The sequence below is a fragment of the Bufo gargarizans genome, chromosome 3 (genome assembly GCF_014858855.1).
Source record: "Bufo gargarizans isolate SCDJY-AF-19 chromosome 3, ASM1485885v1, whole genome shotgun sequence".
Lineage (NCBI taxonomy): Eukaryota > Metazoa > Chordata > Amphibia > Anura > Bufonidae > Bufo > Bufo gargarizans.
Window position 1 is genome coordinate 115,705,667 of NC_058082.1, and position 15,742 is coordinate 115,721,408.

The 15,742-nt window shown below is 43.0% G+C and overlaps 1 protein-coding gene across 1 annotated transcript in view; it reads right to left on the reverse strand.

The window, feature by feature from the left end:
• The window catches only part of LRP1 (LDL receptor related protein 1), a 275,009-nt gene that overhangs the window by 14,225 nt on the left and 245,042 nt on the right, over nucleotides 1-15,742 (reverse strand). Inside the window, exons 69-78 of the mRNA XM_044283959.1 lie at nucleotides 13,905-14,011; nucleotides 11,226-11,358; nucleotides 9,289-9,411; nucleotides 8,841-8,963; nucleotides 6,623-6,760; nucleotides 6,058-6,192; nucleotides 2,891-3,010; nucleotides 2,452-2,717; nucleotides 2,184-2,362; nucleotides 1,775-1,881 (exon numbers count right to left, since the gene is read on the reverse strand). Coding sequence (XP_044139894.1) covers nucleotides 1,775-1,881; nucleotides 2,184-2,362; nucleotides 2,452-2,717; nucleotides 2,891-3,010; nucleotides 6,058-6,192; nucleotides 6,623-6,760; nucleotides 8,841-8,963; nucleotides 9,289-9,411; nucleotides 11,226-11,358; nucleotides 13,905-14,011 — 1,431 coding nt within the window. The remainder of the gene's footprint in view (nucleotides 1-1,774; nucleotides 1,882-2,183; nucleotides 2,363-2,451; nucleotides 2,718-2,890; nucleotides 3,011-6,057; nucleotides 6,193-6,622; nucleotides 6,761-8,840; nucleotides 8,964-9,288; nucleotides 9,412-11,225; nucleotides 11,359-13,904; nucleotides 14,012-15,742) is intronic.

The following is a 15,742-nucleotide window of genomic DNA, read 5'->3' on the forward strand; positions in this document are numbered from 1 at the left end:
TCTCAGGATACAATGAGCCAAAAGAAACTCCCAGAAGGATTTTTTAATTCTCCACGAGTTTTGAACTATATGTAAATTCTACTTCTCATACGAGAACAAATATAATTTACAAAACTGCTCAGTTCCAGCTGATGAGCAATCTCCAATATTGTATTTCAAATTGAAAAAAAGTAAGGAACATACAAGATATCTACGGTTCAAAACCAGACTGTGATATAAGGAACACCAGAAATATTTAAATGGTCTCTTGGACCTAAAGCGTGTGTCTGCAACCTCTCTGATGATATAACTTAAACTAAATCTTATAATAAATCTTTATTGAAATCCTTAGATTACACAAATGTATGTTTTACACTTGAGGACAAACATTTAAAACTATCAGGTCTGGGTAGATTCCAAGGTGAATGAATCTGCTACTGATGCGTGTTTCACATGTGCATTCATGTCCTCCCCAGAGGGGAAGGGAGCCGCACTCTGATACTTTAATGATTAGTATTGTCTGAATCTACCCTACCTGCCTAAAAGCTATAGACCTGCTTCCCTACATGTTTCGCCGAGCTATTCGGCTTCTTCAGGGGAAAACAGCACAGGTACTGAAAATTGTCAGTGACAGTAACATAATAGTATGCATAATAGTATGCACAAGTAATATTACAAAATCTCTTTTGAAGTGCCACTTAATACATTCTTGAGGACTATTGTACAAATCTATATATATACATGCATATACATGTTAGAGATGGGTACCCATCAAGAGGTACAGTTAACATCAATACATGCAGAGATCCACCAATACAGGGGGTACCCTTAGGGTATGAAAATAAGATCTATTCATATAAATGTTAGTATAAGGATATAGATAATGCAATCATACATTAGCCCAAATACAATCGCTGGGCGCAGGCGCAGTTTACCTCTGTGACTGAGGAACAGCGATCCGGAGCATGCGCGATAGAAGGTAAATGATATCAGGAAGGGACGAAGTCTAGCGCATGCGGAGAAGTGTCCGATGGAGCGTCCATGGTAGCATAGAAACGGCGCATGCGCACGTGCGGATAAAATTTCAGGGAAGCACGGCTGCATATCCTGGTATAGCGCATGCGTGACGCACCCCGATGATGCCCTCTGGCCGCCACGGACCATGAGAGCAGAGCCTGGTCCAATAGAAAGGTCCTTCCGGGTGACGTGTACATACACATAGTTAGGAAAGGGTTATGACTGGTTTAAAACTTTCGCGTAGCAATCCGGAAGTTTTAAATGCCCTGGCCCCGCCCCCAATTTTCAGTACCTGTGCTGTTTTCCCCTGAAGAAGCAGAATAGCTCGGCGAAACATGTAGGGAAGCAGGTCTATAACTTTTAGGCAGGTAGGGTAGATTCAGACAATACTAATCATTAAAGTATCAGAGTGCGGCTCCCTTCCCCTCTGGGGAGGACATGAATGCACATGTGAAACACGCATCAGTAGCAGATTCATTCACCTTGGAATCTACCCAGACCTGATAGTTTTAAATGTTTGTCCTCAAGTGTAAAACATACATTTGTGTAATCTAAGGATTTCAATAAAGATTTATTATAAGATTTAGTTTAAGTTATATCATCAGAGAGGTTGCAGACACACGCTTTAGGTCCAAGAGACCATTTAAATATTTCTGTTCATTAAAAATAGCGTGGTAACCTCCTGCGGGATCTTTTTTGTTTGTTAATAATATCATAAGGAACACCAGTTCTCGTATAGCGTGCTCCTTCCAACATAGGCAAGACTGGCATTGTGTACCTGTAGGCCACTGAATGTTCTCCTCCACCAGAGTTTGTCTCATAGTACCATCCATAGCTGCTGTTTCAATCTTTGGGTGGTTTCCCCAGTCAGACCAATACATAATTCTGCATGAAAGAAGACATGATTAAAAACACAGTGGAGCAGATTTCCTAATGCTGTCTAATATTGAGACCTTAGACCATGGCGTTTATATCCCATGATAATTCTTCATCGCCTATCCACAGGGAAGGGTGGTCCCAAGAACAAGGGGTCTCTAAGGCTAGGGCTACACGACGACATGTGTCGCGTGGCACACAGGGCACAACTACACCGCAACATGTTGCACGACAATTTTTATAATGATAGTCTATGGTGTCGCACTGTGACGCGACAGTCGCAGAAAAATCCGTCTTTTAACGTTCATTACCCTCGTAATGGATCCAGCACTATGGCATGGGGTTCATCGATCATTCCAGAGATTAAAGTTTTCCTGTGCTCTCCCTTCATCTGAGCCACCTCGATGACATCACGACCCGAGTCAGTCCAGTAAATATTTCCTGCTACCCAGTCAATAGCAATGCCTCTGGGCATCTTAAGACCTGGGATCTGAAGCAAGAAAAGAAGTCACGTTTACACAACCAAGGACAGGAATGGAATAATAGGGAGATCGCCTACAAAGCAACCCATATACTCACATCCAGGTCAGTCACCCCCACATCAATCTGACGTTTATTGCGGTTGGAATTTGTGGATGAAGAGGATGTATGAAGCTCTCTATAAGAGATCTTCCCAGTGTGCCAGTTGCTCCAGTAGATCTTGTTGCCCTTTACATACACATCCATGGCATCAATGCGCACATTTTCGTCACCTCTGAAGGTTTGTTCATATGCAGAGTTGGGATTGAATGGGTAGAGGCTTCTGATCTCGTTATCATCAGCAATATAAAGGACTTGATTAGCTACTGTGAACAACAAGACAACAGACATCGGTCTGACGGATGTAAGGAAACCAAGTACAACCTTGTGATCAGTAAGGGGAACCTTCAGCACTTGCTTGGCCAGAACTAATGTTCCCACCATAACTGTAGCCCGTTCAGTATCAATGAATATAAAGAAAAACCTCTTCTTCACTTACCATCTGCTTTGCAGGTGTGATTTGACTTGATGAAGTTCTTTGCACAGCTGCACAGATATGAGCCTTTGGTATTATTACAGATCTGAGAGCAAGTACCAAACTTCAGACACTCGTTCACATCTACAAGAGAAAAGGGGTTAGTGCCAGTCACCAGGAGGACCAGGAAAGCATCACCATAAAGAATTCCTGTATATGACTGCATGTTGTAGTATCTAGATTACTGCTCATGGATTATTTAAGGGGGTGTCTCATCACAGACAATGCCGTTCAAAATGGAGCGCCATGTAATCCGCTGTCTTCAAGGGACCACCCTTTAAAAGGGACACTGTCACCTGGATTTCACTTACTGAGCTCTTATCACCACATCAGTCTGCACGAGTTATATTAAATTTACTAGTATTACTGCCCTTTGTCTTTTCATTTGTCTAGAAAATCGCTTTTAATCATGTTAATTACCTCGATAAGGAGCCCAAGGAGCTGTCTCTCCGGCCGTTGGAGCCCAGCCGCGCCCATTATCTCAGAGCTTAGCACCGCTCACTGCTAATTTATTTACTGCTCATCGCCGACGTAATGTGTTTTTTGCGCCTGAAATCTCGCGCATTTCCAGGTCGAGCGAAGCTGGCGCATGCGCACTTAGTTCTGTGAGACCAGGACACCACGCGGGCGCTGACATGTGTACCCACGGCACGAGATTTCGGGCGCAACAAACACATTACGGCAGAGAAGAGCAGTGAATAAATTAGCAGTGGGGCAGTGCTGGGCTCCAACTGCTATTTTCTAGACAAATCAAAAGACACAGGGCAGTAATGCTAGTATATTGTAATATAAATCATGGAGACTGATGTGGTGATGTTAACAGCTCAGTAAGTGAAATCCAGGTGACAGAATCCCTTTAACTATTGAAATTCATCATGTCCATTATCTTTTCAAAAGGTTTATCAAGGACTTACATTTTGATAACCTCTCCTCAGGATAGGCAATCAATATCTGATCATTGGGCATCCGACTCCTGGCACCCCTGCTGATCAGCTCTTTGAAGGACAGGGCTGTGGCTTCTCCATACTATACTAAACATAGTGCTGTACATTGCGTAGTGGCTGTGCTTGGTATTGCACCCCAGTCCCATTCAATCGAATGTGATTGAGCTGCAGAAAGGCCGAGAAAGGGGTTCTCTTGAGTACTATGGCCCCTTCCAAAAGCTGATCTGCAGGGATGTCAGGAGTTGCATAGGTCATCGTTATTTAAAGGGGTTAGTCAATGTATATTACTAGCTGCACATGTGTTCAGAACAGCACATATATGCAACTAATGTAGTAATAGGCATTATTAAACCTTTGGTGCAGATGTCTGATGGCTTTAAATGGCTAATTTGTGCCTATATGCAGATCCTCTCGCCTGCTTGCTGGTGCTGCAGTTGCCAAAACGGCCGCTGATAGAGGGCTATGTGACCAGTCCGGTTCATCTGAAGCACAAGTGAATGGAGGACTGACAGATGGGACCGGTCACGTGACCCTCCATGATTGTCCATTATGGGACCGTAGTGCTGACAAGCAGGTAAGAGGATGTGCTTATAAATATGAATTCATTATAGTAAACTATTGCACATCAGCCGATGACTTAATAACTATTACTCACTGCCTTCATGTACTGTGCCCAGCATATGTGCAGCTAGTAATAGATACTGGCCAATCCCTTAACAGTCACATTAAAATTGGAAAAAAAAAACTCTGGAAAATCTCCAATTTAGCTGTACGAGACCTTGAATTTTACCAGACGGGTTGTAGTTTTTTTTTATGAACCAATTTTGTGGTTCATACACTGTATTAAATAACTTTTTACAGTATTAGTAAATTTTTACAGTATTTACTGTGTGGTATAAATAACATGGTAACTTTATTCTGTGGGACACTTCAATTATGATGTTGCCAAATGTATATTTTTTTCTCTTCTCTCTGTAACCTGTAAGCCCCCTCACTGCCTCCCCTCCTCCTCCAGGCTGCCTGAGATCAGAGCCAGTTAAAGGAGGAAGGGCTGCTCTAACTGTTCATATCTTGGGTTGGGTAGCAGAGCTAGAGATATGTGCCTAGTCTTGTTTGAAAGCTGACAATCTAAGGCTACTTTCACACTTGCGTTCGGAGCGGATCCGTCTGGTATTAGTACAGACGGATCCGCTCCTATAATGCAAACAATGGTATCCGTTCAGACGGAACCATCTGCAATAAGTACAATTTGTATTCAGACGGATCCGTCCAGACTTTACATTGAAAGTCAATGGGGGGCGGATCCGTTTTAAAAAATGCACCATATTGTGTCACCTTCAAACGGATCCGTCCCCATTGACTTCCATTGTAACTCTGGACGGATCCGTTTGCCTCCGCACGGCCAGGCGGACACCCGAACGCTGCAAGCAGCGTTCAGGTGTCCGCCTGCTGAGCGGAGCGGAGGACAGACGGTGCCAGACTGATGCATTCTGAGCGGATCCGCATCCACTCAGAATGCATTAGGGCTGGACGGATCCGTTCGGGGCCGCTTGTGAGAGCCTTCAAACGGAACTCACAAGCGGAGCCCCGAACGCAAGTGTGAAAGTAGCCTAAGCTGTAAAACAAGATCACAGCGTTATTGCCTCTACTTTGGGAGATTAGCAGTTAGATATTGGGTTGGTAGTGAAAGCAGCTGAAACTTGATTTCAGTTTCAGTGGCTTTCATTCCTGAGCCGATTTCTAACAGGTATATCGCCAAAACAAGAGACCATAATGCTGTAATTAGACTTTTAAGCAAGAACAAGCCTATATCTCTAGCTGCTACCAATCCCAAGATATGAAGCAGCGCCCCCCGCCCACACACAGCTCCACTCGGGCTAAAGTGTTAAGTTCTTTTTTTAAGAGACATTTGAAGAACTATCCACCTTGTACTTAAAGGAATTGTCCAGCTCATCTCTCCCACCTGATTTGACATCGAGTGCAGAGAGATGCTGCGGTATGTGGGAGATGACGAGCGCAGCAGCAGCTGAGGGGCTTGATGCTTTCTTTAAGGTCCGGGAGCTCCATTATTTTGGCAGTAATAACAATCACGCTATTTTTTTATGACAGTCGTCAGGATCTCCTTATATTTCTAATATCAATGAACAAAGATGTACGTCAAGACATAAAATGGCCTTCCATCCTTACCTCTGCATGCATTGCTGCCTGGGATCTTCTGGAATCCATCTTTACACGTGCAGTACACACTGGTCTGTGTCTGGATACATTTCATCTCCTCTCCGCAGAAGGTGCTATTGCTGTGGCAGCCATAGTTTTTGGCATCTGTCAAATAACAAATGATATGTACTTTTTTGCCTTCAATAATATAACAAACTCATTGTGTGAGGCTAGGCACACCGTCTAAAAAGAATCTAAACTATACATTTTTCTATTTTTTCTATAGAACTCAAATCTACTAGGTCCATAGTGCTATCCAGAATGATCTATTTCCATTTCAGGATCCACACATTTAAATTTGGAATAGTCTTAGATGATTAGTACCGTGACCAGTAAAAAAAAAAAATATTTCTTAATATACCGCTACAGAGAAACTAACGAGATGTAAAGGTTTTACAAGAACAAACCTACAAAGTTTATCACAAATCATGATATCACCAAGAGTAATATTCTCATTTACTAATGTATTTTCCTGAATTGTACTGCATTGGGAATAATACACACAATGATGCGCGTGGGATGTAGGGACACTTACTATGAGGACAGTTTTCTTCATCTGAACCATCTCCACAATCATCAAAGAGGTCACACAGAAGGTTGGAACTGACACACATGCTGTTTTTACACTGGAACTCTTGCTTATTCAAGTCACAGCTCTTAGGCTTATGCAAGTCTAAAATAGAAAATTGAAACACAAAAGGGATACAGATACTATGAATTTCATTAAAAAAGGCATGTCAAAAATATTTTCTCACACATGGTTATGTATGAAAGGGGATATCCGTATAATTCTATAGCAAATTGAAGGACCACCAGTTCAGTTAGAAATAATATTCTATCCACAGGTCTGCACCAAAGCTCCATTTCTACAAAGAAATAACAGATAAAAATGTAAAATGAAACTCAAGGGACCTGTCCATCACCCCCCCCCCCCTTCCTCCCCTATGCCTATCTAATCTCTGGTGTAAATGTGTGGTGACATGTTCTATAAGGTAGGAGGTGACATGCCCTAGGGTTATACTACAAACTGGGGAACGATATTCAAAATGTAAAACCTTAGGATATCCTAAGGATAGGCTATCAATACCAGTGAGGGTCTAACACCCTGCACCCCCGCCAAGCATCTGTTCTGCAATAGCTCCATCCATTCTATGAAGTGGAGAGAGATGGTTACAATATACTGCTTCCATTCACTTGAATGGGAGCAGCAATGAAGTGACCAGCTCCATCTCCTACACCAGGGATGGGAAACCTGAGGCTCTCCAGCTGTTGCAAAACTACAACTCCCATCATGCCCGGACAGTCTACAGCTATCAGCGTACAGCAGGGCATGGTGGGAGTTGTAGTTTTACAACAGCTGGAGAGCCGCAGGTTGGCCATGCCTGTCCTACACACTAGGCAGAGCTTTGTGGTGCCAGAACTACTGCTGATCAGACACTGATGGCCTATCCTTGCTACTGAAGGTGTATTGAATATTTCAATCCAAAACCAAGAATATCAATATGGACATGGTACCCCCCTTTGCAGATACTATGGACTGCACTTTTCTTTCCATTAGATTTTGAAACGTGGGTGAGGGAGCTTCATGACACGAGGATCATGAGGTCAGTAATAAATGTTGGACCATAAGTACTAGCTTGCAGTTGGTTGATCCCAAAGGGAAAAAGTTCTTCCACATCGATCTTGGTGAAACATTTATCAACTTAAATTTGTGCCTAAAGTGGCAAAAGCCTAATTCAGATTTGTCCGTCAGATGGACATGTGGCAAAGTGTGATTCCTCACTCCCGGGTTCAAAGGGGCTTTCTGTTAAAAATGTTTCGTTAACAAGTTCCTGCAACATGTCCCCTGAAACAGAAGATTTAAACTTACCTGCTCCACGCTGCTCCGGCCCTCTGTGCAGCCTCCTCTCTCTCCATGTTCCGGTCCCAGCACTGTTTACATCCGGCTGGCTACAGGCATGGTCAGATGCACTGCTTCGTCGGCTACGTGCTGTTTGTGGCCACCGAGCCAGAAGATGGAGAGAGCAGAGGCAGTGCGGACCACCAGAGTGACTTGGAGCAGGTATAAATCTTCTGTTTTGAAAATCATTTTTACCAGAAAACCTTTTTAAAGAGGTATCGTGGTGTGATAATAAAAATAAAAAAAAATTGGAAGTGAAAAGCAAAAATAGCAAAGCAGTGAGAACTCACATTACTGATCCCCGCCACACTCGGCCCCTGCTCTTTTCCATTTCCTCTTCTCAGGAGCGACACCAGAAACGGCTTGTGCTGCCTATTCAGCCAATCACTGAGACCCATCACCACTGCGACCAGTGATGGGCAGAGTGGGCAGGCCAAGCAGTTTCAGTTATGTTGATTTCAGGAAGAAAAAATGGAGAAAAGCAATGCCAAACACCAGCGTCGGCGCATCAGTAAGGTGTCTACTCACCGTTTCTTATTTTTGTCCAATTCTGCCCGATTTTTATTTAAAAGTAGTGCATTGGAATACTCTTTATGGCACTGTGGTTTAAACCACTCCAGCTATTAAAAAAAACAACAACTGTGATGAAGTCTTATGTGTGAATGCTCCCCAATGAAAACCCAGTCGCTGGTGCTTCCTGTAAACTAGATGGAAATATATCTTACATTGTAAGGTTAAACAGGAAGTTCCCTCCCTATATAAGCCCCCTGTTTGTAGACATTTTTTTGCCAAAAACCTTACTACCTCTCACTTTATAAATCCAAAAATATATAAAAATATAGCCTTTACTCACCACAGTTCTCTTCATCTGTGCCATCTCCACAGTTATCAATTCCATCACAGACACGGGCGACACTCAGACAGACACGGTCGTTCCTGCAGCGGAACTGTCTGTACGGAGGACAACCGAACATCACTGGTAGAAACAGAAAACCATAAAGATAATTTATTTCATGTATCATCTATGAAAGGGTCTTACTACACTGGCTAATAATACCCAAACCGTCCCACCAACCCTGATGTTCCCCAGATGAATAAGCCCCATGAGCTGTCACTTGTACAATATGACGGCACACTGATTTCAGCCCGATCCTTGGGATTAGTGTGTGTAAAGCAGTCAACAAATCCCCATGGAGCCGGGCAAGAACTACAGGATGCTTCATCTGCTCCTACCGCAGGCTTCTTTAAGGTAATCACTAAAATGTGGAAATGGATCATAAACTGTCCGTCACATTACTTACAGCATTCTTCTGGTTTCTCATCTGAGTTGTCCCCACAATCGTCCTCTCCATCACATCTCCAAGCCAAAGGTTTGCACAGAGTGTTGTTACACTGAAACTCATCCAGAGGGCAGGTTCGGACTACTGAAGAGAGGCACATTTTTTTTTTTTTTTTTTTAGTATCAGGCATTTATTGTAGCCAAGTGATTGTTTTTTCATAAATAATGCACTTAAAGGGAATGTGTCACCTAACTTTTTTTCTGCCAGTTAAAACCAGATAGCGAGACATATCCTTTTTTTTTTTTTAATCATTTTTTATTTTCTCATTGTACTTTTTTTTTATTATTCTGTTTTCTGATCATGATTATGGTGGCAGCTATCTTGCCTAAGCTGCTGTTAACAGCATTTAGAGATGTGCTTTACAGCAGCCACCATAGGCCATAGACAATGGTCAGGAGGGAACCTCATTGACTTTCTTGGGAGAGAGTTTTATAGACATGCTCTGTGACCTGTGCAGAGGTCATTGTGAAGGGAAGGGGAGTAGATAAAGCCTGTGACCATCCAGAGTTATTTATATGTAGGTCATATCTGTCATTGTAACTATGTGATGATAATGATATGGCTGCTGAAAAGTGATCTAAACAGATCAAGAAGTAGCAACTATTATTCATCTTAGTGACCAGTGTGAAAACGGCAGTTTTTTTTATAAATATGGTGGCATGGAAAATTAAAAAGGCTATGTACACCTTTGGAGGAAATTCTTGTTTATGGTTACATTTGACTTATTTTTGGCTAAAAATCTTATTTTCAATTGGCCTTTATTAAAAAATATTGAGCCTTTCTGTCACAAAAGGTTAACAGTTTTTCTAGCTGTGTCAATGGTACGCTCACTTTGTTCTAGTCCTCTAATAACCCTCATCTCGAAACTGCTAAGGCTACTTTCACACTTGCGGCAGAGTGATCCGGCAAGCAGTTCCAACACCGGAACTGCCTGCCGGATCCAGCAAAACGTGTGCCAACTGATGGCAGTTGTAAGACTGATCAGGATTCTGATCAGTCAGAAAAAATGCATTGAAATGCCGGATCAGTCTTTCCGGTATCATCCAGAAAAACAGATCCAGCATTTTTTTTTTCACCTTTTTTTCGGTCTGCGTATATTTTGAATGCAGGATCCGGCACTAATACATTCCTATGGAAAAAAAATGCCTGATCCGGGACTCAGGCAAGTCTTCAGTTTTTTGGGCTGGAGATAAAACCGTAGCATGCTACGGTTTTATGTTTGTCCTGATTAGTCAAAAAGACTGAACTGAAGACCTCCTGATGCATACTGAACGGATTGCTCTCCATTCAGAATGCATGGGGATAAAACTGATCAGTTCTTTTCCGGTATAGAGCCCCTAGGACGGAACTCTATGCTGGAAAAGAAAAACGCAAGTGTGAAAGTGCCCTAAGAGGTCATAAACACCTATTTAAGTCACATTCTTATCAGTAAGAATATCTAATGAGTGTTCATAATGTCAGAGAGCAGAGATAAGGAGTCCGTCTGCTCCTGGTCTGACTGAGCAGAGAGAAAATCCACAGGCTGCTACTACAGCATCTCAGCTATGTACACAAAAAAGGACCTAGGGAGGCTTGTCCCCGTCTGCCATTGGATGCTCCCCCCAACACCAGATGTTTTCATCCATGTACAGGGAGAAGCAGCACCGGGGACCAAAAGCCACACAGGGAGCAGGGAAATTATATTCCCTGAGAGAGGCCTGGCATATGGGGGGGCTGTTTAGGATATTAGATAACCCCAATGATATTAGATAACCCCTTTAAACAATAGGTCACTGTCTGATAACACATTCAATTTAAAAATGAGCACATTGTCTGCGTCAGTTTCCAAAAATGTCCAGATCCCAGCATAATCTGTGGTGGTGCTGGCATTTACTGTGAGGCGAAAGGAACAGCCTTACCTCTAGTGCTACAGTTCACTTCATCACTTCCATCCATGCAGTCGGCATCAGCATCGCATAGCCAGCGGTGTGGGATGCAGTGGCCATTTGTACACTTGAACTGGTCAGGCTCACACCGTAACTGACAACCTTTCTGTTTGAAGAAGGCAAAAATGTTGGGTGAATACTTACACAGCACCAAAGAGGAGAATCATGTGGGACAGATACACAAAATAAAAATTAAATCTCATTATGATCCAGAAAAAATAATTTAAATTATGTTTATGAAGAGTTAAAAAATGCACACAGCACAAAAAATGGAGCAGGGAGGGCGCCTGGTGGACAAAAAATGTAATTACATCCAGCATTCAAATAACACAATAAATGAGGAATGTGTGCACAAAGAGTATCAAAGACACACAGACCATACATATAACGTAAGTAAAACACATTTTGTGGTCAATAAAAGAAGTGTACAACCACTGTGAGCAAACATAAGTAAGGCTACTTTCACACTGGCGTTTGGTGTGGATCAGTTCAGATAATACAACCATCTGCATCCATTCAGAACGGATCTGTTTGTATTATCTGTAACATAGCCAAGACGGATCCGTCTTTAACACCATTGAAAGTCAATGGAGGACGGATCCGTTTTCTATTGTGCCAGATTGTGTCACAGAAAACGGATCTGTCCCTATTGACTTACATTGTGTGTCAGAACGGATCCGGTTTGCTCAGTTTCGTCAGACGGACACCAAAACGCTGCAAGCAGTGTTTTGGTGTCAGTCTCCAAAGTGGAATGGAGACGGAATGGAGGCAAACTGATGCATTCTGAGCGGATCCTTTTCCATTCAGAATGCATTAGGGCAAAACTGATCCGTTTTGGACCGCTTGTGAGAGCCCTGAACGGATCTCACAAACGGAAACCAAAACGCCAGTGTGAAAGTAGCCTAATACACAAACCTCGCAGTAAGAGAAAAATAAGACAATCTGCAGAGATCAATGGATGCTGGCCCAAGGGGACCCACCAATATCCTTGTTACATAGCAAATTTACAAATGGATACTTCTACAAACGCTTATCCACAGGATAGAGGATACGTTTCTGATCAATGAGAGCCTGACCAGTGGGGCCCCCACCGATAATGAATATAGGGGTCGTGTGTCCCCTAATGCGAATGAGGAGATAGTCATGCATGTAAGCTGCGAATCAATTCCACTGGAACTCCTTCTTGATTGACAGGGTCAGGCAAGAGGACTGTAAAGGAACCAGGAGAGGGAGGCGCTGGCAGAGCAAGGGTGCACAGAGTGGCTTGGGTCTGTGCTCTGTGCACTTAACTACTCATTTGCATATGGATTCAAATTACTTTTTCTCCAGAATGATGCATTGGATCACTAAGTAAAAGTTATTATATTGAGCTGAGCTAGCCTTACGAGGCACTGTGCCTGGTTTAACACTGGATGTCCTGGTGACAGACTCCCAGACTTTTGCTGCTGGGTTCTAACAGCTCCGGGGGATGCCACAGAGTCCTGACATTTGCCCCTCGCTTTCTCCGCCCCTGACACTTGTTTTCCAACTCAAATAGCAGCAGTGAGCGGGTGTGGGGGGTCAGAGAAAATCAGGAGCACTGGAGCTGTTCATTACAAGATTTTAGCAAAATCTTGTGATCCGGCATTTTGTTAAACGAGTTGCCCCTTGATTAATGTAAAAAATGAAAATCTGACCATATAGCGCATGACAGTCTCTTTCTAAGGAAGCTAGAACCAGTGATCTGCACATTCAATTCTCCAATTTTTCAGCTACATTTAAGCTGGCTCAGTGGTTAGCACTGCCCTTGCAGTGCTGGGGTCCTAGGTTCGAATACGAACAAGGTCAACATCTGCATGGAGCTTGTATGTTCTCCTGTGTTTGTGTGGGTTTCCTCCCACACTCCAAAGACATACTGATAGGGAACTTAGATTGTAAGCCCCATTGGGGACAGCCTGATGCTAATGTCCGTAAAGCATTGCGGAATATAGCAGCGCTATAGAGGTGAAGAAAAGAAATAAAATAAACTTAGGGGGCAAGTCCTTTGTACCACAGCTGAATGGAACTGAGCATGTGCGTCCATCTCAGTGAGCAGGACAGAGAAATTAGAAAAAAAGAGCAAACAGCTGGTGGCGCTATACAGATACAACACATTATACATATATACATTAAATAACTCAGTGGCTATTCTAATTTGATAATTAAATACAATAACAGAAGTATTCAGATCCAGGTGCTGGGTTGAAAAACTAGGGTTACCTTTAGTTAGGACACCATAAAACAGTTGACAGGTGTGGTATATACTGAATGCTATGGGCCTGGTTCATCATGCCTGCACCCCAAAATTCTGGTTTCAGAAAGTAACAAAATGGCCCATTTGTGACTTTTTAAGCTCACTTGTCCAAAGATTTTGCGACTTTTTGCATTTTTGCACCACTCACTCTAGTGTAGTGTAGTTAACCATGTTAATGAGTTTCACTCCAGTAGGAGGGTAAAGTAGGAAAACTGGGGCAGCTTTTCTAGACATTTCTAGGATTTTACAAAATTTATCAAAACATGTGACATCTGATAAATGTAGCATAAAGTACTCTATCACAGACTCAAGCAAAACCGACTTTAAATATTCCCCTAATGATAAATTCCCCCCAATATAGAACAGGATTGAGTTCTTACCTCATCCGATCCATCTATGCAGTCATGATCTCCATCACACTTCCAACGACCAGCAATACAACGCCCATTGGCACAAGAAAACTCGCTTTCTGAACACGGCCTTGGAGCTAAAATTAAAACCAGAGGTTTTCTTGTCATAGGTTACTTGTAATCCTAATCTGTGGAGTTTGACAAGTCTTTCAGTTTACAACTGTATATTCACTAAAGTGTAGGCTAAGGCAGGGGTCAGCAACGTTCGGCGCTCCAGCTGCTCGGAAACTACGATTCCCAGACTGCTCCATTCATTTCTATGGGAGATTGGAGAAGGGCACAATAAGTATGCATGCTGGGAGTTGTAGTTTCGCCACAGCTGGAGTGCCGGAAGTTGCCCATCCCTGGGCTAAGGGTTTGTGCACACGGGTGTTGAGTTCTCCAGTGTCAATGCAGATGAACAGACATTAGACTGGGTACAATAGTAATAACAGGGGCTGCACATGAGGTTTCCAGCATGCATCATGCATTATGGTGGCAACTGCAGAACACACCGAGTATCAGCAGACAGTAAAATAATGCTTCAGAGCTCTGTGCGGAAAATGTAATAGGGTTGACTGGTTTGGACAACCCATTGTTAAAGGCTCTACTGGTCTATATGAAGCTCGATACTCTACTGGCAGCAATACCGCTTCAGCTTGAAAACAAGCATTTTACTGTGCAGTCAGAGACGCAGGAGGGACCCACAAAGCAAGAAAACTGGACAACTCCTTTAAATGTTCAGGAAATGGTGACCTCATTTACATTCAACCACCCTCATGTGCATCATCTATTGACACCCGTGTGCCTGAGCCTTAAAGGGCAAATCAAGCCAGATGTCAGGAGCTCTGCAGTAAACGACACTGTATGTAACAAAGCTTTGAATTTGGGAATTGCACAAACGACCTCCCCATTGTCAGAAATACATATATCACAGCAAGGAGACAGTGAATGGATAAGTGACTTGGATGAAGTGGGGTAAATATCTTACTATTAGTAATAATTTACATGAATATTCCCTGCGTCCTACTGGGAGAAAAAACGGCTTTTGGCCTCAATGCTTCTTATACCCAAGAATGAATATGTTTGTAATTGGTTGATCTTATAGGTAATATGAGTTCATGAGGACCGTTGTCATTGACCACACTGAATGGCCAGGCTTGTTACAACCAATGCTATGACATTTGCCCAATTAAAGTAAATTAAAGTACAGAATGTAAAAGCAGATTCTGGGACTCCGGATAGGTAATGAATATCAATAGTGGGGATCAGACTCTCAGCCTCCCTGCCGATCAGATGATGATGGTGGTGGTTCTACCTGAACACCATCTTCTTCAGGAATGCACAACCTTTTCTTGTCCGATGGCCGCATTCTCAGATTAAACGACTCCCAAGGGCAGCAATAAAGGGGGTATTACCAGGTGATAGGTGGCAGTTCCTCCTCCACAACTCCCACCTACAGAGAGGAAGGGGTCCCCTTCTCCTCATTTCACACTCCAGAAAGCATGTCTCTCTCCATGATAGAAGATATTTTGGCAACTCACATAAACTATTATAAAATGCTATAGAGATACCCATATGCATTAGAGGCCCCTTCTCCAGTTCAACTACTCCGTTCTGAGTGCCACACAGAGACCAGACCCCATATACGTGGGCCCTAAAGACAGCCTTACAGTGCACTATTAATACTTTCCTGTCCACACAGAGACCAGACCCCCATTCTAGCCATATACGTGGGCCCTAGAGACAGCCTTAAGGTGCACTATTAATACTTTCCTGTCCACACAGAGATCAGACCCCCATTCTAGCCATATACGTGGGCCCTAAAG